A 23,606-nucleotide genomic window follows, 5' to 3' on the forward strand; every position below is an offset into this window, starting at 1 on the left:
ATTGTGTTCCAGTTGGGTATGTCTTGTTAGTATATTGTAACTATGCTAATCTTTTGATAAGTACAATACATACAACCAATGAGCAAGACAATAAAAAGACCAACATCTCTAATTCTGAAACTTCTGCAATAATCTCAGAACTTAAGTTCAAACATAGTAAACTTACACGACAATGCGGCGGTTCAGGAACCAGTATTTGCGTTGGTGTCGGTCAAAGCCAACTGGCAGTTGTCGAATGAACGGCCTGCTCTTCTGCACTTCTGGGATGCAGTCTGCAACACCAGGTACCTTGTGTGCTACGCACACTTCGCACTGCCACTCGTCCTCTGGAACTTCCTGAAGCGGTGGCTTCACACACTCCAGGTGGTAAACTGCTGAGCATGTCTCACAGCACAACAGGTCACCAAGACGATGGCACACCCTGCAGTGGTCGTCGTAGACGACCACCCCTTCTGACATTAACTCCTCCCGTGCAATATTGGTTGCCAGAAACTGATCCACCAAAAACTGAAGAACTTTAACTTTGCTGTCCAACGGTTCATACGGATAATCCTCACGCTCTTGAGAAGGCAGAATATGCCGATACTCCGGGTCACTCTCACAGTACGCTCGCACCACCTCTGGCCAGGTCATACCATCCACAAAATACAGAGTGGAGTTAACGGAGTCCTTCACGTCAGCAGGACCAAACGTGGTGTTGGAAGTGTCCTCCTCTCTGAGAATAGCTTTGAGTAGGGCGATGTGAGTCTCTGCCATCAGTGTGCACTGTTCCTGGCTGGCCAGTGCCGCACAAAAATCCTCAAAGCGGAATGGAGAGAGGCGCAGCACTGAGTGAAAATTGCGGAGGACCTCGTAGACTGCACACACATTGAGGAGCTGTGAGGTAGCGACCAGGAGGTCCTCAGAGGGCTTGGGAAGCTCCAGTAAAGGAATGTCCTTTGCCTCAAGGATGGGAGACTGTGGCTGCGCCGGCCTACTCCTTCTCCGGCCTATAAGAAATGAAGAGAAAATTAAAGCACATAAATTAAAAAAAGGAAAAAATATTCCCATTCTAAAGAATAACTATGTGCATTTTCACGATATGCAACAGGAAACCCAACTGAAATGCAGTAATGTGTCTGTTTGTCAAAAGTAAATGCAAGCTGCATTTCTGCTGTCTCAATGAACTGTCTGACGGTACACTGCCTACAGAAATGCAGGCAGTGGGAGGGTAAACCACAGACATACTGAGAACAATCTTTTTACAATTTTCAGCTTGACAGGTGGCACCTGGGGTGCCAGTAAAATATATTAATAGGTACTTGAGAAGCTTAAATCCAAACTTGTGCATTGAAAAAGACGATAACAACAGATAAAGTTAACACACTCTTCCTTCAAAATGCTGCATAGGACAGTTGGGTGATCTTATTTGAGGGAATTGCAAGCTAGTGTTGATGTGGCTTGTTCCATAATACAGTGTGACAATGACATCTGAAAAGAGTAGGCGGTTATATTCTTGCCCCAGGAAAATAGAGTAAAGTACTTGAAATCAATTCAAGAAATCTGCCTTTGTTTCTGAAAGAGAAATACATGTGGAGGATTTTAAAACATTTATACAGCACCTGTGAATTCCCTGTTTGTGGCAGTACAAGCACCATCAACACTGCTCTAATCAAAGACCCATTCAGTGAGCTGCATAACCGTACCATCTTCAGGTCTTTAGAAAACTGGACATATTTGCTTATTGGAACGTAGAAGATGCAAAATATGTGTGCAATCCTTAAACCACTACTGAATGAGTACCGAGTACTGAATAATTTGGGGGGGAATATCTAATTTCTGACCGATATTGCAATTTGCTTTGTGGGATATATTTAACTTTAGGCTGAGTTTCTGACATTTATGGTGTAATATATTTAAAATAATATGATAATGAAGAATTATCACAAGTGATACCATCTAAACAATAACTATATTGTAATGCAAGTCTTACATATATTAATTATTTCCTAGATGCACTTCACAGACGAATGTTGATAAATTATACACACAGCACTTTCGGTCTGGATAGTTGATTGAACAATCAAAAAATAGAAAAAAAATTAAATTGTGCCCTTTGCAATCTGCTGATTGCATTATTTAAAGTTGCTCTTTCAATTTTGAAACTGATAAATTACTGTGCAATAATGTGTCACTGTGTGTTTTTTGCAGAGACAACTTTATCAAAAATGACTGTTCATAGTTTGGAAATGTTATGTGCCCACCTGATAAAAACAAGTGGGGTTACTATGGTAACGGGCCACCGCGTATTATTATAATGAAATGTTTGCAACAAGTGGAAAAAAGAGCGCCACTCTTCAAAACAAAGGCCACTAATTGGGCAACATTGTGTAACTGGTGTGTTTTCTCAAATAAAGTGACAAAAAAGAAATACACGAACAAATCTATTAATTTTGTGTTAAAAAAAAACACAACAACAACCCAACACCTTTGATTTGACAGGTGTATACAAATAAGTTGGGACTTTCAACGCGAAGCCAATTGTGCACATTTTTTACACTCTATTAGTGAATCGTAGTTTGCATAGTAAACGACTGACTTTTTTTTTTATAGAAGTTAGAAATACTGAATGAATGAAATGAATGAGAAGTAGCAAACGCCGTAAACACACACCCCTTTTTTTCAACTCACTGCACATAAGCACACGTTAAATGTTGCGTGTACGAGGAGTGTAAAAAAACAGTCTTCTTAATAAACTGACAACATAAATGTGCTGAGCCAACAAAATAATGTCAAACGTGCGAGAGCCGGTGGTTGTAGCGTGCAGCAGAGGTGCATGGCCGCGGCCAGCAGAGCACACACACGGTAAACAAAGGCCTGGTTCTGAGTGCAAGCTCCATTTTGAACAATGCGGCTTGGTTTCTGCTCAGAGCTAAAAATAAAATGCACACTTCAAGTCATGCGAGCATGCACTTGCAAGAAGACGTACCTGGGGTGCTGCCGAGCGTGCTGTGGCTCTTGAAACTACTCTCCGTACAGTAGCTGGCATCATCATCATCATCATACGGTAGTTCCTCCACATAGTCAGAGTCGTTTTCCAGGGCCTCCTCCTCCTCTTCTTCGAGATCCGACGAAGGATTGTCGTTCAGGAGATCGTCTTCTTCAGACCTGTAGCTTATGTTATCGTCCTCTTCGTCGCTGTTATCGTCGTATACCACCTTGTTTTGAGGACGCCTCACTCCGCCTCTGCTGCCGCGGCCGCCTCTTGACCCCCTGCCTCTCCCTCTGATTCCTCTGCCCCGCGATGCCGCCGCCGCGATGGAGCCTCCAACTTTCCTGCGGCCCCGGGACGAATTAAAGTTGTCTCGGCCGGAGATTTCTGTTTCCACTTCCGCCGAGACTGTGCAGGAAACGCCGCCACCTGCTCCCCGTCCCCGGGCACGACCTCTACCTCTCCCGCGTCCACGCATCCCTCTGTTCTTGCCGCCTCGAGAGCCGCGGACTGGCCCGGGTGAACCTTCCCGCATCACAGCTGCTTGTTTGGGAGGCCTTCCTCTTCTCCCCCTCATTGTAGGAGAGAGTCTCTCCTGTTCCGCTTCAATCTCGGTGCTTGGATAAGCCACGCAAACCAGAGAAAAACCGGGAATGAGATACCAGTAGACCCGGAGATGGTTCCCGAAATGTCCCCACCAAGCCCCGGTCTCAATTCCAGAGTGGAAAGCTCAGAGTGAAGGGCCGGTATCCCGCTCTGGGTCGCCTGCAGACGCCATTTTTCTTCATGGCTCTCCCTCCGTTGAAAACACAGCAGGCCTCAGAGCTGCGTCAAGTTCCACATACGTGCAGTGGTTGTACCGGAAATAAAGTCAATTTTCTTCAAAGTAAAAGCACAGTGGTCATTAAACCAAAACATAATTGCGGAAGAGGTATAATATTACAGTCACCATTAAAGTCCATCCCTGCAGTTGAATATTCAAAAACAACTTTAGTGTATTCAGCGTGAAACACATAGAGGTGCTGAACCTTTCTATAACTTGGCACCAAAAGGAGCTCGGTCAGCCTTCCGTAGTATGTTTAGTGGCGGTACAGAGTGCTGCAGCAGCATGGTCAACAAAGGTGACGGGTGCGTCTGGTGAGTTCAGTGATACAGTAGTACATCTTTGAAGTCGAACTAGTCGTTGTCATCACATCAAAGCGATGCGGAAAAAATAATAACCCAAAAATACGGTCAAAACAGCGTCACCTGACTTTCCGTGGTCAAATACACTCCTGAATGTGAAGTGCGCTGATATTATCTGCTTTACGTCAATTCTACTCAAACGGTCCAGACAAAGCAGTCCTATTTCCGATTTTCAAAATAAAGTCCTATCGAAAGTGAAAGGAAAATATTTATACATATATATGTTGTTTTGAAGCATATATACATATATATAGATAGATAGATTATATCTTATCATTGTGAGGCACAATTATGTAAAATGTATTGTAACTATATACTGTGTATAGTGGAGCAATAGTCGTTCATCTTGTTTTTATATCGTCCGTCTTGGACATAATATTTCCTCATACTAATTATCTTTGATTTCTACCTTGTTATGCTTTTTAGCTGCTGCAACACTGCAAACAATACGATAGGAATAAAGGAATATCTTTTTTCTTTGACAATAATAATTAGTAGTTTATGATTTCAGTTTTATTGGACTTAGTACTTCTTGTATTTCATGCACAAAATTATGGATTTTATACCTCTTCAAAGATGGACAAACATTTTTTGTTGTCAAAAGTGAACTTTGACCCTGGATTACTCCTAAAGTATACATTGAAGTACTGTATGAAATACAATAAATATTGAGTCCATTAAAACTGAAATAGCAAACTAACTCATACAAAAAATGTGTATCTTATACCACTTCAAAGATGGTACCACTTTGACTAACCTCTGTTTTGTTGTGAAAAGTGAACTTTGACCCTTGATTACTCCAAAACTACTGAGTAAAAATACTTCATACTACTTGTGCATGACGTACAAGAAGTACTGAGTCCAATGAACCTGAAATCATAAACTTATACAAATTATGGATTTTATACCACTTCAATGAAGGACTAATAACCTCAGTCTTGCCGTATTGCAGCAGCCAAAAATCATAACAAGGTAGAAATAGAAGAAAAAATCGAAAAAGGTAAGGACATATGAGTATTAATATATGCAAATAAATGACAGACAATATAACAACAAGATGAGTGACTATATCTCCACTATAGGCAGTATATAGCTACCATACTTTCTATTAATGTTTTATTTGACATAATTATGTTACATGTCATCACAAGGATAAGATGTAATTGTTTTGATGGATCATTTAACAGCTTTCCTTTCAGTACGTTTGCGTTCCATTTCGATAAGACTTTATTTTGAAAACTGGAAATAGAATGCTTGGTCTGGACCGTTTGAGTGGAATTGACGTAAAGGAGAGAATATCGGCGCACTTCACATTCAGGAGTGTATTTGACCACGGAAAGTCAAGTGACGCTGTTTCGATCGCTTTATCACACTAGTCACAAGTCATGATGGAGGCAGGTGAACCCTAAAGGGAGAAGCCGATGGAAGAATTTGAGTAAATGTCCAACTACTCTAAACTGCGTGTTATTTCTTTTTTCCTACTTTACATTTACTTTGTATACATTGATTGGGGAAACCGGACCTTTAATTTGAATGTTATAAATCTGACAAGCCAGTGAACCTAAACAACAGTAACGGGCTCAATGTATTTTGAGGGCTTTGTGGTACGAAGTCGTTTCATGGCGACACGCGACACCCTCCGCTTTTGACTTATCTCGAGTATATAAGGACATCTTTTGGGCTGAAGACAACTTAGTCAAAAGCATTTGATTCCTGACTTTCGTCAATGGTTTTGCTTTCTTTGAATCTTCTTTCTTTGAGAGCATTTAAAGTTGATAAGTGTGGAACACGGGGACTGTGGCTGTCGCGAGCGTCGTGCGATATCTGAGCAGGTCGACGTGCGTTAGCATAAAACCAGATACTGAGCCTATCAGCATCAGTCCACTACGCATGCATCAAGATGGTCATGGACTGCTAAGCACTTAGTTTATTATCATAACTATAACATATATTTGATATCAGTTGTCGTGGCCGAGTGGTTAAGGCGATGGACTAGAAATCCATTGGGGTCTCCCCGCGCAGGTTCGAATCCTGCCGACAACGATTAACCTTTTTTTTTTTTTGGACTAGCATTATCCGAGTCCGTTGTGCATGCGGTGGCCAATCTACCCTACAAAGTCCTAACACCTCCTAACAAAGTCCTAACAGCTCCTAACAAAGTCCTAACAGTCCTAACAGCTCCTAACAAAGTCCTAACACCTCCTAACAAAGTCCTAACAGCTCCTCCGAACACAGCACGATGGGTCGGTCGCGAATGAGAGCCGGATTAGAGTCGGCTCTCTGAAGTGAACGACGGGAGCCGGCTCCCCGATCGAGACTATATTATTTTCGTCGACGCCTGCAATGAATATATCGAAGAACTGGGACAGATAGACCCAACGGTTTTACAACTGTCCAGATTTTTACTGGCTGATCCTTTCAACTCAATACTCCCTTCTGGAAAGGGCAACCAGAACAAGTACGGCGAGTGCAACTCGACTCTCTTTCTGAAGGTGTACTCCACATACACAGTTAAAAAAGCAGTTAGACAGCAGTCAGTTAGTAGCTAGACAGCAGTCCGTTAGTTAGACAGTTAGTAATTAGTTCGTTAGCTACTAACTAGAGTTAGGTTATAAAACCGACAAGTCGTACAGGTTCTGATGATAGATAGCTTTTCAAAGGCACATACGAAGGTTAATATATAACAAAAAATGGCTTTGACAATGCACCTTAAAGGCACTTTAAAGGCAACGGTGCTTTGATACCAGTTACAACAATAAACAGATAAATAGAATGAAAGATAAATAGCTTTGCCTGCTAGAAAGTTCTACAGTGTCAACTCCTGCAAATGTTGCTGCTCCTACCTACATCCCAGATCACATTTTAAGTTATATTTTGTTGAGTGATGTTCAGATGATTTTGTGTTTTTTCACAAATTAAAATGGGTCTTAATTTATGTATTAATGTATTTATGTATATGTTAAGTTTATTAATAAAGCCATATAAATATTATAAATATGTTGTTTTTTTTTACATTAGTTTTTTTTACACATAATCTGGTAATAAATCAATTTAAGTGACAAAAAATCTAAGGAGCCACATGGGAGCCGAAAGAGCCGTCTCTTTTTAGTGTGCCGAGCCAAAAGAGCCGGAATTCCCATCACTAGAACTTTCTAACCAGTGAGGCAGTGTGCTGATTGGACGGCTAAAGTGTTGTCAACTGCATTTGAAGCTTTTGACACTCTTTCATTCTGAGGTGGAAAAGCACCTTGTTAAAAATGTAAATCATTTGTATAACTTACAGGATTTGTTGTTAATATATTTTTTATTCATGTTAAATCATTTATTTTAAGGCGATGGACTCGAAATCCATTGGGGTCTCCTCAAGCAGGTTAGAATCCTGCCGACAATGAATTACGATTTTTTTTTAGTTCGAATTTGGACTAACATTATCCGAGGCCGTTGTGCATGCCGTCTCAATCATGCCAAAGTGCTTAGGTGTATACTGCATTGTCGAATACCAGCGCAGGGCTCAGAGTCACATGGATAGCTCATTGCCTTGTTTTCACGATTGTCTAAGCATGTGGAAGGGGTTCACCTCTACCTCTTCTACCGCTTCATCCTCCACGAGGTTCGCTGGTGCAGGCAGTGTGCACCCTGGACAGCAATATGTTTGTCTTATAATTCTACCACACTTTTGACCTGTAACCTGCCATCGGTTGAACGGTTTTGCAATTATGAGTGTAACCACAGCCGTAATGCTGTGGTCAAGTCTGACACACATGCAGTGTCAATTAATCATGCTAATGGTTTAAAACGCCATGCAAATGTATCTGCAAAGTTTTTTTTATGGCCAACATCCATGCCAAAAAACAAAAAATAACAAGCGGACATGCACGTACACAACCTTGAAACAACTCCAGCTGAAAAGTTGGACGGAGACAATTATGCTCAAAGGTTTATTAAAAGTATTCTGTACACATTCTAAAACAGCTCAATGATTTCGATGGAGTACTGTCCAACGTCCTTCTTCACTTTCATGTTGCTCAGCTCTTGGAGGCTGCCCTCGATCTTACCAAGTTCAGAGACCAGTCTCACCTGAAAATAAAACAGATAACATATTATATTTTCCAGAAAACGTTTTAAAATTAATTTTGATGAAACTGTAGGACTGATTATCAAGCCTTTCTACACAACTACAGAAACAGAGTCACATGCGATGCATATTATGAAACCAATGTGCAGCCAGACACTGAGGAGAGTTGGTTACCTGTGACTTAACAAAGCTGTGGAGATTCAGCAGTAAGCCTTTGGCCTCTGGTGTCATCACTAGCACTGTGAAATGGGCATCCAACACCAAACAAACCCAATCCATGATCTACAATCAAATGCACAAAATAAAATGATGTCATTATTCATGTATTTTATTGAGGGATTGTGTACATTGAGCCTCAAAGTTTGCTCCATTTGTTGCCTGACTGAAGCAGTTAAAGCAGAGATCACAACATATCCATGACAATGTTTACACTGTAAATATCAAGCTCATGCACTATATATTTTGGGGATGATGGGGATAACGTCTATAAGGCTGAAAGAAAAAACCCAAAACATTCATAGATGTATTACCTTTACCGTCTTTTACTTTTTAATTCAAGTTTGGCCAATATAAATAGATCCAGCACAAACATGTCTTGCACCTCCAGTTATTTTTCTTTTCATCTAACACAGCACAAGACTGCATCACTCGACATCAATGTACATTCTGAGGCTGTGGCCACACACAGTTCAGGTTATACTAAAAGATATCTTCCATCATATCTGCATGTGAAAATCTTTCAGGGAATACATTTTTCCAATGTCCTTTTGTGACGGACACAAACTGGGGGCACTTTGATTAACTCGACTCTCAAACGAAAACAGACCTGAGTCAGACTTGGTGATCTCAGTCCGTGCATCTGTGGGAAGGCATCGTGGGAATACTTCAGGTAGAGGAACTGCAAGTACTGGAGGAAAAGCTGATTGACAAAGGAGGAAAATAAACATTGAAAAACATCGTTATGGTCAGTGGTTAAGTGTAATTAAAAGGGTTGAAAAGGCCATGGTCAGACATTATGAGACTGAAGAGGAAGAAAAAATCTGTCACTTACAACAACATGCTGGGAGGTCAGATCTTTTAAGTGTGGGAGGAGGAACGTTTCGCTGTATGCCGTCTGCAAAACCTCATTTCTTATCAGCTTGAGTCAAGGTTTCATACTTTTTTTGTCTTATTAATTAAATCCATGGTCCAGGGACTTCAACAACACATTTTGCTGGCAACAGTAAACAGTGCAATGACAAAATTCTAAATGAACATGAATAGCTTCCTGAATGACTTTGTTTGAGTGATCAGTGTGCACTGGAAGGATACAGTAGAACAGCCTTGTGTAATCCCACCGGACAGAGATTTTCCAATGGAGTTGATGTCTTTTGATCTGCAGTTTTGGTCTTTGAGACTGCACCATCCCCATGGAGGTTGTCTGTGTGCTCCTCGTCAAAAGAGGTGGGGCCAAAACCATTCTGTTGGCAAACCTGGTCACTGTCCTTAGAGACGATGGTTTCCATGAAGGAGACGCTCTCAGGCTCCAGGGTGGCTTTCTCTGCATCACTATCCGACATACTGCAAGATGAAGGCGGAGCAGCACATGGTTTATGATTCATTCATGTTATGTTAAACCAGGTTAGGCTCATAATCAAATAATTAAACAGCTAGGTAAATATAGGTAAATGCACATAATGTAATTCCTGCTACAATGGCTTTTGTAGTTTGATGACATTGGGAGGCAGTGTGGGATCATAGGATTTGTGGTCTTATTGTAAAGGGTTTGCCCTGGAAGTTAGAGCAGTGATAGTAAAATTGATGATGTTGTGAAAAGGCGGAAGAGAAATATGGATTTCTATAGATTGAATTTGTTTAATTTTAATGAAGAAATGTGTTATTTAAACGGGTCTAGATCACCCGTTTAAATTATTAAACAGTAGAATGTGTGGAGCATCCCAGCAAGTGGTGATGCCTGGGTCCAACAATGCAAGAGGCAGAGGCATTGCCCACTTGTATCGCTGCTATATTCTCACACCACTCGGACGTTACGTGGAGATTTGACAATGGGGCTGGTAGGAGAAGCTCCAGAAAATCTCCACAGTGAAGACAACATGTCTGTACTTTATCTGAAAGCAGCTATACTGACACTGGTGGAGACATTATGCCAGATGATGAGGGTATAGGCAAGACCAAGAGAACCTCTAAATCCTGAATATTGGCGTAGAATAACGGTGTAGAACTTATTCACATCAACCCCTCTTAAAATTAAAAAAAATTACAATTGACACAAAAAAAGTCATGGCAACAACAAGTCTGTGTCTTTTACCTGATGAAGGTCTTGAGGCAGGTACAGGTGATTGCCTCGGGGATGTCAGGGAAGAATTGCAAGCAGAGTTGACACAGAAAGTAATCCTTCCTCTCCAAGGCCAACAGTACAAGGTCAGGACACACACTGTAGAGGGTCATAATGGTGAACGGTCACATTCAGCAAAAGTCTCAACAGTTATTCAACTAGTATCTCTGGTTGGGTTCATTCAATTCATGTCTTCTACATCACTGGAATTAAATTGAAAATCTACTGAAGCCCACGAACACTATGGACTATTTTTTTTCCTTCTGTCACATGATCACAGAGTAATCATTTCGTTATCACAGGATTTGTGCTCACTGGTAGATTTAAAAAGTGAAGTGATATGATGATGATGATAATATGAGCAGCTCATGTCTCCAGTGCTGTTGAAAAGTGCATGGTGCAACATCCTGCAGTAAAGGGTTCACCCTCAGCACCCAACTTCTCACACCCATGTTATTTTAATTAACTTTTTAACATTTCGGTTAGAGATAGCATTCAGATTAGCCCTCATTATTTACGGACAACACGACCATGGCTGAAGCTTTACAGATTCTTGTACTTCAGTGATTCTGCTCCGATTGGTGACTAACTTAACCCCATTATCACTAGAAAACAGGCATCTCGTGATAACAAGAAAAAACTATTTGTTATCAAGGACCATTATCCTATGATAACACGATGATTATTCCATGATCTCAAGATAACAGATTGAAAAAAAGATACAGTACTGTAGTTGAACTTGTTTTTTGAATCTCAATTATGACATTTTCATTCAAATGCAAGTTTTAGTATTTGTTGTGGTACAGAAATACATCACTGCTTCCCCTAGAATTTATTCATTTAAGTCATTCAAAATAGTTTTAAAGGAAATGGCCCAATAATCTTTCTAGATACACTTTTTGCATCTTATTTTGCATTCAAAGGTTTCAAGGACCCGTGGGAACCCTGATTCAATCTCAGTTAGTTGTTGCTTTACTGACCTGTGGCAGAGGTACCGAGTGTGCACTAGCTGTGCCAGGATGCTGGGGATGTAAAAGTCTGAATCATCCAGGCTGCGGGACACAAGGACTGATACTAGCTGCCCAACTAAAGGCTGCAAGTCCTGGATGTCTGATCGAGACAGAAGACCCTCTACCTCTTTCTGGACGTCTTCTGCTGGTGCCGTCTATATGAAATAAAATATTTAGTCAAATTCGGTTGACAGAATTTGCCCACTTTAATATGAAAAGCATGCAACCATCGAACAAACATTTCAAAACATTTGGCCCAGTATGTCTAAAGAGCCAGGAAACTGTAAAACTAAAATCCTTACCTTAATGAGCTCGAGAACTTGTTCACTTGTTAAACAAAGTGTTGATTGAGTCTTGCGGGTTGTTCTCTATATTGAAAGAAGAGTCAAATTCTTATTCTTTGCTGACATTTTCAATAAATCTCAAGACAAAATGTCATAAACAATACAGTAACGCTAGAACTACATTTTCACAATTTCATTTGGAGGCTGTGTTAATTAATAAAGGTTTTTCATATTTACCATCAAAAGATATTCAAAAGAAAATCTCACTGTAATGGCATGGAGTGACACATTAGCGATAAAATATATATCCTTAATGCATCAAGTAGTTTACCATGTTTTGCCTTGCAACATAACATATTTAAAAACACAGTTGTACACTGTACCGTCTTCCTGGTTTCCACTGTTCTCGAAGGAGCTTTCTCGCCGTGTAGAATATTGTTCCAAGATGGTACTGAAGCTGGAGCTTTGGACTCTGTGCCAGTTAAAAAAAAAAGAAATACACTGACCTCAATGAACAATCTACTGTACCATATCTTACGTGTGCAGTGAAGTCAGACATGCACACTAAGGTCAATTGTTTCTGTATGTGATTTGCTTTTTGCAGTAGGGATAATAAGCTCACCTTCAGGTTTGGCCTGCCTTAGTTTCCCGAGTGCAGAGGCCAGTGAAGATTTGGGGCAAACAAATGGTATAACAGAGAGGGTTTTCCCATGTGGAATGAATAATTTGTTGGAAAAACACCATAGCTATATCAGAGGGAAGAGGAAATGAACACAAATCTGACTTAATTGTACATATGTATGAAATACAGAAAATACAGATGAATGCCCTAGTCTATTTGTGCATCTATTTATAAGACTGTTAACTGCTACGCAGTTGTGAGAAGGGACAGTGAACCCAGTCCCAGTGGAGAGCAGACACAATTCTCTACCAAAGACATACAGTCCTCCATCAGCACCAGTCAACTGGAAGGACAGGGAACTTTGGACTAACAACATTGAGGGCTTGACTGGGTGGTTCATGCATATGTCTAAAGTTAAAAAAACTATTCATATACACACTGGTATGAGCTCCATCTGTACACTAGTAAAAGGCTGTGTTGCTAGCATGACTAAAAATGATAATCTGTTAAATACCAACATTAGAAGACAACTGACTAGGTGGTTTATTTGAAATAAACCAAAAAGGGTGCCTACCTGCCCATAGATTTTACCCGCCATCTCTTTCCCTGCCTGAAGAGTCTGGAAGTTGGTATTCCAGATGCAGAGAAAGTCTGAAAAATTCAAAGACATTCAGGAAATATTAGACACTTAATCACAGTCTTCATAATGGTACAAAATTAAGACAATACCATTGTTATTCTTACATTCATTCGAAAAGTATTTTCATGAAAATAATCTATATTCCAGTATAATAAAATAATACTAGGAAGAACATTCAGGTCGATCTTTCCATCACCAATCTTATAAACTTTAAAGCCAAAAGACAGCTCTTTGTTTTAAAACTTGTCATGATTCTAAAACTCGCTGCCACAGTGTTATGGAGGATAGAAAAACACTACCATATTTCTATTGCTCACCTATAAGCTTTGATTTCAAGTTATTCTCTTTGCAACAGGATAGGGTTTTTGTTGAAAAAACACAGACAGACACTGGTGTTTTTCTTCACAGCTCTATTATTGATGAGGCAAGACAACACCAGCCATGAAGAAAAGCACCCGTGTCCTTACCAGTATCTTGCTACTACTGTTTCTTTACAACAGTGACCAAACAGGAAATGTCTGGGACACAAAAGTTGTCCGTAAACTTCTCAACAAAAGGAACTTAAAAATTGTAATTGTGGAAAAAGTGGTGATTCTTGCTTGCCTTGTTCAACTAGTGTAAAATGTTGGTCAACACGATATTATGACCCAGTAGGCTTGTGCGTGTTTCTGCATTATGTATTAATTATATTTACACAAATCTTTAGGGCACAGCTTTGTTGCCTTTTGACTTTTTGCCTGTTTTCTAGAAGCCTCGCTGGCTGTGTGTCAAAACCCCCAGTAAGACCAGTTGTGATTAAGATGACCATAATAGTGGAGTAAAAACTGAAACAACCACCCAGATGCTCAGGCTAACCACGATCAGATACAATATCTCTGAGTGGAGCACTGCTGTAAGGGTAAAATTAAATGAAGCTACCTTTCCCAGCTCCAGCTGACGGGTGTGGAACCCCAACCACAGCTACATGAGCTTCATCCAGGATGAGGGCTGATGCTGCCTCCAGGGGACCCTCACCCACAGGAAGACCCAGCAGCAGGCTACGAGGAAGAGGAAGAGCCTGGGCCCCATCTTCAGTCCCCAGACCCCGCACTGAGATGACACTCTGGTAGAGATGGCCATTAGGATCTAGTTGGAAGGAAAACAATGAGACAAAAATTATGACTGGTACAGTCATTTCTTAATCTGTAAACTGTACCAAGACCGTTAATTTCTCTCTACAGTAATGCTGAAATGCTTACAGAGATAAAGCAGGTGGATGTGTTTATCCCTGTAGGAGGCAGAAAAGCTGAGCGGGGCGAGACTGGACTCTTCTCTCTCCAGCCGGTACCTCTGTAAAGTGTTAGGGTTCAATTTCTGCAGGTACAGGAAATGATCTCCTTTCTGTGGTAAGACAGAGACAGCTGTTAGAGGCCAACCTTTCCAGAAGAGAGTATTGAGCTGAAAGGATCAGCCAGTAAAAATCTGGACAATGAAATATCCACTTTTGTGTCAAAACCAAATATTTAATCATGATCTTACCTGCTCAGTTGTGAAGATGACAAACTGCTGTGTTTCTGCCAATATATTTGTGTTCCACCTAAATGCAAATAAGGAACAGTCATTAACATACTACAGGAAACACAGGGGTATTTTTTACATAGATATATTCAAAGCTTTTACAAAAAAAAGAAATGGTAACTGCTGGAATGCATTTCTTGGGGTAGATTCTGAACCTGCTCGGATGACTACAACATTCTCATAGTTATAGGACATAACAAGACTAACCTTATGACCTCTTCTTGAGCCAGGACCTCCTCTATGGGCTGCTGTGGAGCAGAAAGCAGTGAGTCCAGCAGTCTCACAGCTCCTCGCTGGAACAACACCACAGGCTCTCCTCCCTGTACACAGTGAATCTTCCAGATATCTGATGACACCTAGAGAGAGTAAATGTATAAGTGGTAAGAATGAGAATGTGCTCAGTTTTACCAGTTACTCTGAACAGGTTGTATATTACTCAAATTATAGGAAACAAAGAGAACAGATTTATTTTCCAGCATGTGTAAACTAGGTTAAGAAATGTAAAAATGAAGAGGATGCAAAGTGCTACAGAGTGTAAATAGAAGCTCCTGACACTATTGGTGTTTATTCTCTTCTTAACAGAAGAGAATAAATGAATGAATACTCCTGTTTAGACTTACGGTTGCTTTGAAGGTCTTATCTAAAATGATGTTGTCTTCCTTCCATATTCTGATCACCTTAAGAAAATAGGATAAAGAACAGGCATTAACAGGGAACAGATATTCTTGAGTTGTGTAATCTGACAGAAAGTCAGTGGGGGGTTCACACAAAAATTAAAAAAAAAAACACTAGCCTAAAAGATTTTACCTTTTTGTCACAGACAGCCACATATTCCTTAGTCTGTGAGTTGAAGACTGCTGAACAGGTCAGTGTCTGACCCTGTTTGATTGTCCAGCTACCCAGTGGCTTCTGGTCTGACACCTGTCACAACCACAGAACAGAGAGGAAGATATAATAACATCCTTTTCGCCAATAACGGGACCATCATCTGATAACATGAACATATGCAAATGTACATGCGTTACTAAGTAATTAGCTAAAACATAGAATAGAAGTCATGGTGTGTGTGTGTGTGTGTGTGTGTGTTAAGGCTAATTACAATATTGAAATGAAACGTACGTATTATTTCGTAATTCCAAATTTGGCTGCCCCTTCATACTGTAACATACCTATAATCTACCTATATCCAGCTACTTAACGGCCAGAGAAATGACAAGATAAATTACTTGACAGTTGCAATGACATACACTGCAGTTACACTTGTTTTGCTATTTTTTTACCAGTGTATTTCAACAGGGCACCATATATTTGTGAGTAGACCTTGTAGTTAGAGTGGAAAATGCATTTCATGTTCGGTCTACATTAAATGCTACTGTCTACGTCTGTATTAGCAGCAAGCCAAAGCAGAAACATAATATTATTTACCACGTACTTATGTATTTACAAGTCTCGTAATCATCACATTTCTTCATAATGTCGTGCAGCCCTGGTGCTTTGAGCGCCTTGCGTTGAGTATAGCTAACGTTAGCTAATCCACTTTGCATGTTTTGGTAAACTAGTACTCCACCGCTGCTATACCCATTAGTACGGGGTTTAAAAGGAAATGGGTGAATGTACTATCCGAGCTTTGAAGTACGTTTTGTCTGGTCCATGGAGATGTGTTGCTGAAAACAGCCGTTGATGCTCGTGGACACGAGTTTAACATGTTTTACACTCATCATCAGCTGGCCCAGTTTAGGAAGAGCCTCATCAAAACAAACGCTAAAACTCACCTTGTACAGCGTAACAGATCTGGTCCAGTCGGTGACGATGACATGGTCACTGTCTCGCTCCTCTTCGACGCCCTGAATGCCCGAGTTAGACAAGTTTTGAGCTGGAACGAGTCCGCACAACGTGTATCCCTCATACAACGCGGCCATGTTTGGACGAGAAGAGAGGAGAAATCATAGGGTATCGCGAGAATAGATACGAGAACGCTTCCTTCAACGATTTGGTGCATTACCGCCACTATCTGGTATGGAGTGTGAATCAAAACGTCTGTTAATTATGTAGAGGTGGAAATAGTAGTGAAATATTCTACTCAAGTAAAAGTACCACTATTTTGATAAAATGTTACTTAAGTACAAATAAAAAAGTAGCTTGTTTAAAATTTATTCAGAGTCAAAGTTTTTTTTAAACACGGTTGAGGTTATTTCTTGTGTAGGTCAAAAAGGACATATGATCATCAATTTTAAATAAAACAGTAGAATATTTTTGTTTGACTAACAAATAATCTACTGCTTGAGGAAATACTGTATCTTAAACTGTTAGGTCAACAACAGTCAATAGTGGATCTTAACTGGGCTGAGGGCGCCCTCTGCTGTTATAGAAGAAGATTACACCTCATGTTCTCTCATTTTCCAATTATCCAGTTATAAGTTTTTTTTTATTTATGGCTCAAAGTCCACAATATACAAGCATATTACTATGACATGGGATGGAATATGCTATATAAGTGAAGGATTACCTACCCTTTGCACTGCAATGGGTAGCTCTATATAAATAATAATGGCAATAATCAGGGTTCTAAATTAACTTTTCATCACCAACCAATTTGGCTGGTAGTTACCAGCCAATTTCCACTAACCAAATTTCTAAATCTGTGTTAGTGTGTCTTTTTGCCACCTTTGCCCCCTCGTTTGCCATTTCATTTCCTGTAACCCGTATGTGTGTTTCCTGTGTTCCTGTCAGAACGTCTTGTCTGCTCTCTGAATGACTGAGTTGTAAAAGCTGGTGTGTGATGAACTTGGTTGTTCGCGATTAGATTAGTTCTGCTCACTTATCCTTTTTCCTCTGCTTTAATTTGAATCATTTGGAACAAAAAATGCTTTGAATATTAGTATTCAGACAAGGTTTGCATGTTAATGTTTAAGTGTTGTTCGGTATTATATTACACATTATTGTTTCCCTATCATAGGCCACACCTTTTTTGTTAGATTTCAATTCACTTATTATTGAATTCATTTATTGTATTTGATCTGTTTTAATTGTTGTTTATTGTTCATCTGTGACCTTTCTCTTGATTTGTTTTAGTTGTTTTAGATGTATCTTAGTGAGCTTTTATGCCTTTTACTTGTTATACAACTCTTTGAATTTCACACACTCGACTGAAATAAAATTCCACATTGTATTGCTCCCATACCCATTCCTTTCTATCCATTTCAAATTAACACCAAACTAAATTACTAACCCAGGTGAACAAGACAAACCTCTTTGTATTGCATGTTACAGAAATATGGAGAGTGAAAGACCACAGTAAACCATGTACATTCTTAATAAATACCTTGTGAAGTGCAGTAGTGTCACACACTTTATGAATTAGAACCAGGTTCCATAAAACCATGTCTGAAATGTTTAATTTGTGTGAAGTGTGTTACATTATAGGTTAAAAACAAAAGCCATTTGACCACTGAGTGACAAAAATGCACCACCAACAACACAATCGATGGCCAGAAAAGGGACGTGTTGCTGTTTTAGCAAGGTTCAATTTCTGATGGAAGCTCATGTGAATGAAGAGTATAACTAACAGAGCTGGGCTCTAGAGGAGAAAGAGAGGAAAACACAGAGAGAGATTCTGAAAAATAGAGACAATTCTGAAGAATGTCACATGCATCATGACACAGAAAAACAAATGAAGGTGCATTTGCTTTTCCCTGACTTAAAGCTTATAGCCTATCACTTTCACACGTTTCAAAACTTCAACAGTGGTACTAAATAGACAGACAGACAGACGACTTTATTGATCCCTTTGGGAGGTTCCCTCGGGTAAATTAAATATATACAAATAATAATACAGTTTTCTCTCTAATAGCGACAGTATATTTACTTTACCTTCAAAGCAACCAGGTATTATGAGCGTTCCATCCACGCACTGAGTTGTTACTGCATGACCACAATTCCTGAACTGGTCCTTGCAGTACAACGAGACAATTTCTTTGTGTAAGACTTTTTTTGGTTTCAGATTTTCGATCCACACTTTTTCTCCTCTGTATAATATCCTTCCTCTCTGTATGCCAACACTGCAAGGTCCTGCAAAATGTAATAAAGTAGTTATTGGTCAACAACGTTTGTACTTGTACATACATGTATTCTATTAATATACACAGTGCAAATGCTGAAACCATAGATTTCAGATCTAATTAATAATCAACACAAGCTATATATATATATATTTAGATAAATTGATAGATAGATAGACAGATATATGTAATGTGAGTTCTACTTTTGCAAGATGGCATCTCAGACCAATTCCCATTTTTTTCGCAAACAATCTGCAGGCTTCCTTCCAGCACATAGTCTCCATGGCAACCATATTTGACTGCTTCCATGTAGTCGTATTGTCTCTGGATGTCGCTTGACTTGTAGCCATTGTCAATGTTTCCTGGTGGAGGGCATGTCACGACTGCACGGAAACAACAAGTTTAGTTCATTCAGTGAATGTTAAATGGTGCACTGGATATTTAAAACCGAAGACATTCATACTGGTTGCAGACACTTAGAAAGTGGATGCACATGCTGACTATTTTATATCAGAAAGTTACTTTTGGTAAAGTACAGTAAGTGTCATATACTTAGTCTATACATAGACTTTTACTTATTATATATATAAATATTATAAAAAGTGACTTCAACTTCTACCAAAGTCATTTTCTGGTAAGATACTCAAGTATCCCTTTGAAGTACTTTATAGAAGACTGGACAAACTACATCAGTGGACCTGATGGTCAGATTGTTTCCTGAGCTGCTGTTAAAACACAGCATTGTTAAAGGAATACTTCACCGATTTGCATTTAGCTTTGTATTACTAGAATAGGGGTACTATTTTTGAAAAAAGTGTCACTGGTGGGCACATATCAAAAAAAGTATGAAGATGTTTCTCGACTCAGGGGAAACTAAGGTTGGGAAGCACAATTTTTCAAAAACTACCCCTATTCTAGTAACACAAATCTTAATGCAGGTGAAGTATTCCTTAAAGAAATCTGACAGCCAGAAATGTTGTGCACGACGTGTTTGGTATCGTTAACTGCACCAGGTGTTTCATACAATACCTTGACATTTGGGTGTCTCGGTCCAGGTGCCGCTGGCAGTGCACTCCGCTCTTGCACTGCCAACAACTGCATATGGAGGCAGACACTTGTATGTCCCTGTGATGCCATACTGAGTGGTGTTCCCTCTTATTGTCTTGTCATAAATTATCATTCCAAACTGTGGGATTGGAGCAAGACCACAGGACACAGCTATTGGGAATGAGAGAATATGACACCTCATTTGTGCCTGTACTGCATGCTGCTGGTATATTTGAGTTTGCTCTGTACAATATATTTGTTTTTTTTGTTGTTCTAGAAAGTTACAGAGGAATACATACGCTTGCACTCTGGTACTCGTGTACTCCATGTTCCATTGGCTTGACACACACCAGAGACGGCTCCAGTCAAGATATACCTGTGCAAAGCAGCCATATCATATCATATCAAATCATATCATATCATATCATATCATATCATATCATATCATATCATATCATATCATATCATATCATATCATATCATATCATATCGTATTTTTGGGTTAGCCCTTAGAACAGACAGGCTGCTTTTTCCCATTACTATATTAAAACGTATATACACCAGCTAAAGAATGTTGTTTCCATTTTCACCAACTATACAAACACAGCTGAGCAAAAAGTACTCAAATCTTTAAAAATCGTATTGAATTTGTGAAATTTGGAAACACATCACAGTTCAAAGTTCGGTTGCCTCATTTTTATGAACAAAAATGGGAGAAAAATGGTCTATTTTGTGACTTCTGCACAATTAGCACACTAATTTGTGACCTATCCCTAGCATGTCCATATAAGGAGTTGTGTATTATTCCCACAGCAATTTACCAAGGGTGCACCTGTGGCACAGAGCCGCGTCACTAAGGGTTAAATGAGCATTAAATACTTGATAAGTGAGTCAAATTACATTGAGTGCATTTGCCATCCAAAGGGATTTAAGATGCACACAACACAGTTCACAAAAAACATTAAAAATACTTGTTCTTTAATCTTCTGCATTTGTTTTACAATTATGTTAAGAGAATGGAGGAGAAAATATCAGCCTCTGACACAAACAGCAGCCTCTGCATCGCATCTACCGTCAAAGCATATCACTGAACCTCCTCCAGCTTTTTTACAGGAGCAAAAAAACAACCTGTGAAGCAGAGTCAAATACAACTGGATATAATATTCTTACCCTTCATGACAAGTATAGTTGATCAGACTCTGGTACACAGTGTTTTCATAGTACACTTCTCCATTAGCCAAATGATCAGGGGGTGGACACAGTTTTGCTGCAAGAGAGAATACGATACACAGTACATGAGTAAATGTTTCTGTCATTGCAATTCAGTTATTTCTTTTTAGATGAAAAAGATAGATTTACATACTGTATATGCTTTTTCATAGATTTACATACTGTATATGCTAAATCATATCTAATGTGTAGTAAAGCTAGAGGAATATCTGTAAAGCAGTGTTTTTTTGTCTTCATTTGTTCACTTTAAAACAGGAAATTCAATTGACGATACCTGTAAGCAGTTACATTACCATCTACTGTGTTGATATCAAAGATGTATGTTTCATTTTAATCATTGATGTTTTCCACATAATGACTAGACTAACTAATCTACCTAAGCCCAGTATGTTGTTTAAGTTCTCATTAGACTATTGGAGACCCACGTATGCACATTAATCTGCTTTTTGTCCAATGTCCACTTGCAGTGCAAACAATCGTCCGAGGGCCCAGCACAGCGGTGTGTCCCTGTTCACAGGACAGCGCTAACATGGCCCCGGGGTTAAAGTACTTCTGGAGTCCGTCCACTGCAATGTTGGCACCCAGCTCAGGCCTGGAACACACTGAAGAGACACATGGATTAGACCATCATTTTGCATTAGACACGGACATCAACACGGACATCAACGCAGCATTGACGCGATCTAATCGAAATAAACTTCTATAAATGTTATTCCGTTGGAAAGGCAAGTCTATTTTCCTTTTAAATGGCACCACACTGCAAGGGAAATGTTATTTGTGGGTCGAGCAGCAGAGTTGAGTATGTGGGTTGCGCCCATGAAAAACTTGCCAAATCTTCTCTGCCAATGCCAAACAGCTTTTTCCTGCTATTGACTCTTGTTTGGTGTCCTTTATTGGATTGGATGATTGAAATACTGGCAATTTAACAGGCGCCTCAGTAGCATGTTGAAGAACTACACACAGCCTCAACAGCCTGGCACCTTTTCCTCATGCTGGTCACCAAGATGACACCGCTCGCCCCCACAGAACCGGGTTTATCAGAGACTGCCTCCTGAATTTAGGATTGGAGAGGATAGAGTGGCCTGCCTGCAGTCCTGACATCGACCCCATTAACACTTTATGGGATCAGCTTGGCCACAACCACATGACCACGCTGACTTTAGCGACAAATGCTGGTGGAAGAATGAGATGCTCTCGCACAGCAGTGTGTGACCAGGCCAGTGACCAGCATGAGGACAACAAACATTTCACCAAACATTTATGAAACCAAACAAATGAAATGACATAAAGGCCTTCAAAATTAAACATCACCACATGCAGTTTCCAGCGTTACCATGGCCGATGATGAATGTGGTGTTTTTACCATTATTAAACCATCATTAAATCTACATCTAAATATACAAAAATAAGAAATGTCTGTTACATGCCTAGTTTTTGTATAACAGAAATGACAGATCATACACATCCATATATACACCATATATAAATATATAAACATATTAATAGCCACCACACGACACACATCAAAAACGATGAAGTAATAATAACGACTGATTCATGCAATGAGCCAGAAATAAGGGCAAATACCAGTATCTTGTCCAGATGTGATGGTAATAAAAAAGGGACAAAGTAGAAACGACATCAGCATGAAGTCCATCCTTATGTGCAGACGGTGCTCAGTTCTTCCCTGTGGTCTGTGCTCCAGATACAAAATTGAGGACTGCTCGCTCACTGCTGTTTTTGTGTGTCTTACGTAAACAGATTAAAGGCAGCATGAAGTGAATTCTAATCATTCCTGTTTTGTGTACCGTCCGTTTGTTTGTATGTCTCTTATCTTGTTATTTGCATTCACAGATTGTAATCCATGTGACATTTTCCTGTCAGTGGGAAGTTTCACAAGTGGACTTGGAACTAAAAAGATGTTTTAAACTGAGCCAATATGACAGCATAGAAGACGTTTAACATGACATTGTCATTTACAAATATAGAGAGTAATACGTAGTTTTAATATAGTTTTGTTCTCTTGTTGAAATTATGAAAAAATTATGAATGATTCCAATTGATTCTAACCCTTTTCTGCAATAAAAACAATGGCATTATACAGTATTACTCATATACACTTCTACACAATAACTCAAATAAGGTACAATTTGAGAGTACAAGTGAACAGTACAACTTTCTCAATGTGTCACAATCTAAAACATCTAAAACACAGATACTGTCTCAATGTTAACTCCATCAATAGTTAGTGAGACTTCATCCTTTCTTAAATTATATGTATTTGTTTTTAACTTATTTTCTTCAAACCAAAACCTACATTTAACCATTTAATTTCAATATTTAACTCAATACTTCCATTCAACAGAGGGACAGGTAAAATGAGAACTTTGAGCTGCATAGAAGAAGGAAGGGGAGTAGGAGATGAGACTGAGGACACAAACTGTGTTGAAGAATTTTGACTTTAATCTCAGAAATCCGACTTTATCTCAGAATTACGACTTTCTGACTTTTTTCTCAGAATTCCAGCTTTCTGACTTTAATCTCAGAATTCCAACTTTCTGACTTCAATCTCAGAATTCAGAGTTTTTTCTC

At 39.5% G+C, this 23,606-nt stretch overlaps 3 protein-coding genes and 1 non-coding gene across 9 annotated transcripts in view; 1 reads left to right on the forward strand and 3 right to left on the reverse strand.

The window, feature by feature from the left end:
* Positions 1-3,866, reverse strand: part of LOC122770436 (nucleosome-remodeling factor subunit BPTF-like) — a 39,333-nt gene extending 35,467 nt beyond the window's left edge. For 5 of the 6 annotated variants that reach the window (XM_044027285.1, XM_044027290.1, XM_044027287.1 and 2 more), the window contains exons 1-2: positions 2,969-3,866; positions 167-989 (exon numbers count right to left, since the gene is read on the reverse strand). In XM_044027285.1, coding sequence (XP_043883220.1) covers positions 167-989; positions 2,969-3,548 — 1,403 coding nt within the window. In that variant the 5' untranslated portion in view covers positions 3,549-3,866. The remainder of the gene's footprint in view (positions 1-166; positions 990-2,968) is intronic. The other variant, XM_044027288.1, reaches the window with a different exon arrangement.
* Positions 3,867-6,117: 2,251 nt separating this feature from the next.
* On the forward strand, positions 6,118-6,199 carry trnas-aga. Its single transcript has one exon. It is a non-coding gene; the product is annotated as a tRNA-Ser (tRNA).
* A 1,881-nt stretch (positions 6,200-8,080) lies between these two features.
* nol11 (nucleolar protein 11) lies at positions 8,081-16,630 on the reverse strand. Its single transcript, XM_044027310.1, has 18 exons — positions 16,452-16,630; positions 15,487-15,600; positions 15,300-15,356; positions 14,887-15,035; positions 14,641-14,698; positions 14,361-14,502; positions 14,041-14,247; positions 13,057-13,133; positions 12,483-12,606; positions 12,244-12,332; positions 11,879-11,944; positions 11,547-11,731; positions 10,540-10,665; positions 9,543-9,791; positions 9,283-9,361; positions 9,058-9,150; positions 8,406-8,513; positions 8,081-8,233 (listed from the first exon to the last, which is right to left on the reverse strand). The coding sequence occupies exons 1-18, from the start codon at positions 16,596-16,598 to the stop codon at positions 8,120-8,122; spliced, it is 2,184 nt and encodes a 727-aa protein (XP_043883245.1). The 5' UTR covers positions 16,599-16,630; the 3' UTR covers positions 8,081-8,119.
* A 1,427-nt stretch (positions 16,631-18,057) lies between these two features.
* Positions 18,058-22,759, reverse strand: LOC122771386 (beta-2-glycoprotein 1-like). Its single transcript, XM_044028937.1, has 8 exons — positions 22,602-22,759; positions 21,440-21,616; positions 20,955-21,051; positions 20,084-20,160; positions 19,767-19,955; positions 18,941-19,120; positions 18,550-18,747; positions 18,058-18,256 (listed from the first exon to the last, which is right to left on the reverse strand). Exons 1-8 carry the CDS (start codon positions 22,669-22,671, stop codon positions 18,192-18,194), a joined length of 1,053 nt encoding a protein of 350 aa, XP_043884872.1. The 5' UTR covers positions 22,672-22,759; the 3' UTR covers positions 18,058-18,191.
* Positions 22,760-23,606: the final 847 nt, after the last annotated feature.

Source organism: Solea senegalensis, linkage group LG6 (genome assembly GCF_019176455.1).
Source record: "Solea senegalensis isolate Sse05_10M linkage group LG6, IFAPA_SoseM_1, whole genome shotgun sequence".
Lineage (NCBI taxonomy): Eukaryota > Metazoa > Chordata > Actinopteri > Pleuronectiformes > Soleidae > Solea > Solea senegalensis.

Bases quoted from the DNA above. Each gene is read 5' to 3' on its own strand.
- nol11 (XM_044027310.1), bottom strand. From the start codon at position 16,598: ATGGCCGCGTTGTATGAGGGATACACGTTGTGCGGACTCGTTCCAGCT. The intron at 15,601-16,451 runs GTGAGTTTTAGC...TGGTTGTGACAG, and splicing joins GATCTGTTACGCTGTACAAG to GTGTCAGACCAGAAGCCACT. The intron at 8,234-8,405 runs GTAACCAACTCT...TTTTATTTTCAG, and splicing joins ACAGCTTTGTTAAGTCACAG to GTGAGACTGGTCTCTGAACT.
- LOC122771386 (XM_044028937.1), bottom strand. From the start codon at position 22,671: ATGGACTTCATGCTGATGTCGTTTCTACTTTGTCCCTTTTTTATTACC. The intron at 21,617-22,601 runs GTATTTGCCCTT...GTGTCTCTTCAG, and splicing joins CACATCTGGACAAGATACTG to TGTGTTCCAGGCCTGAGCTG. The intron at 18,257-18,549 runs GTAAAGTAAATA...TTTCTCCTCTAG, and splicing joins AATACCTGGTTGCTTTGAAG to AGCCCAGCTCTGTTAGTTAT.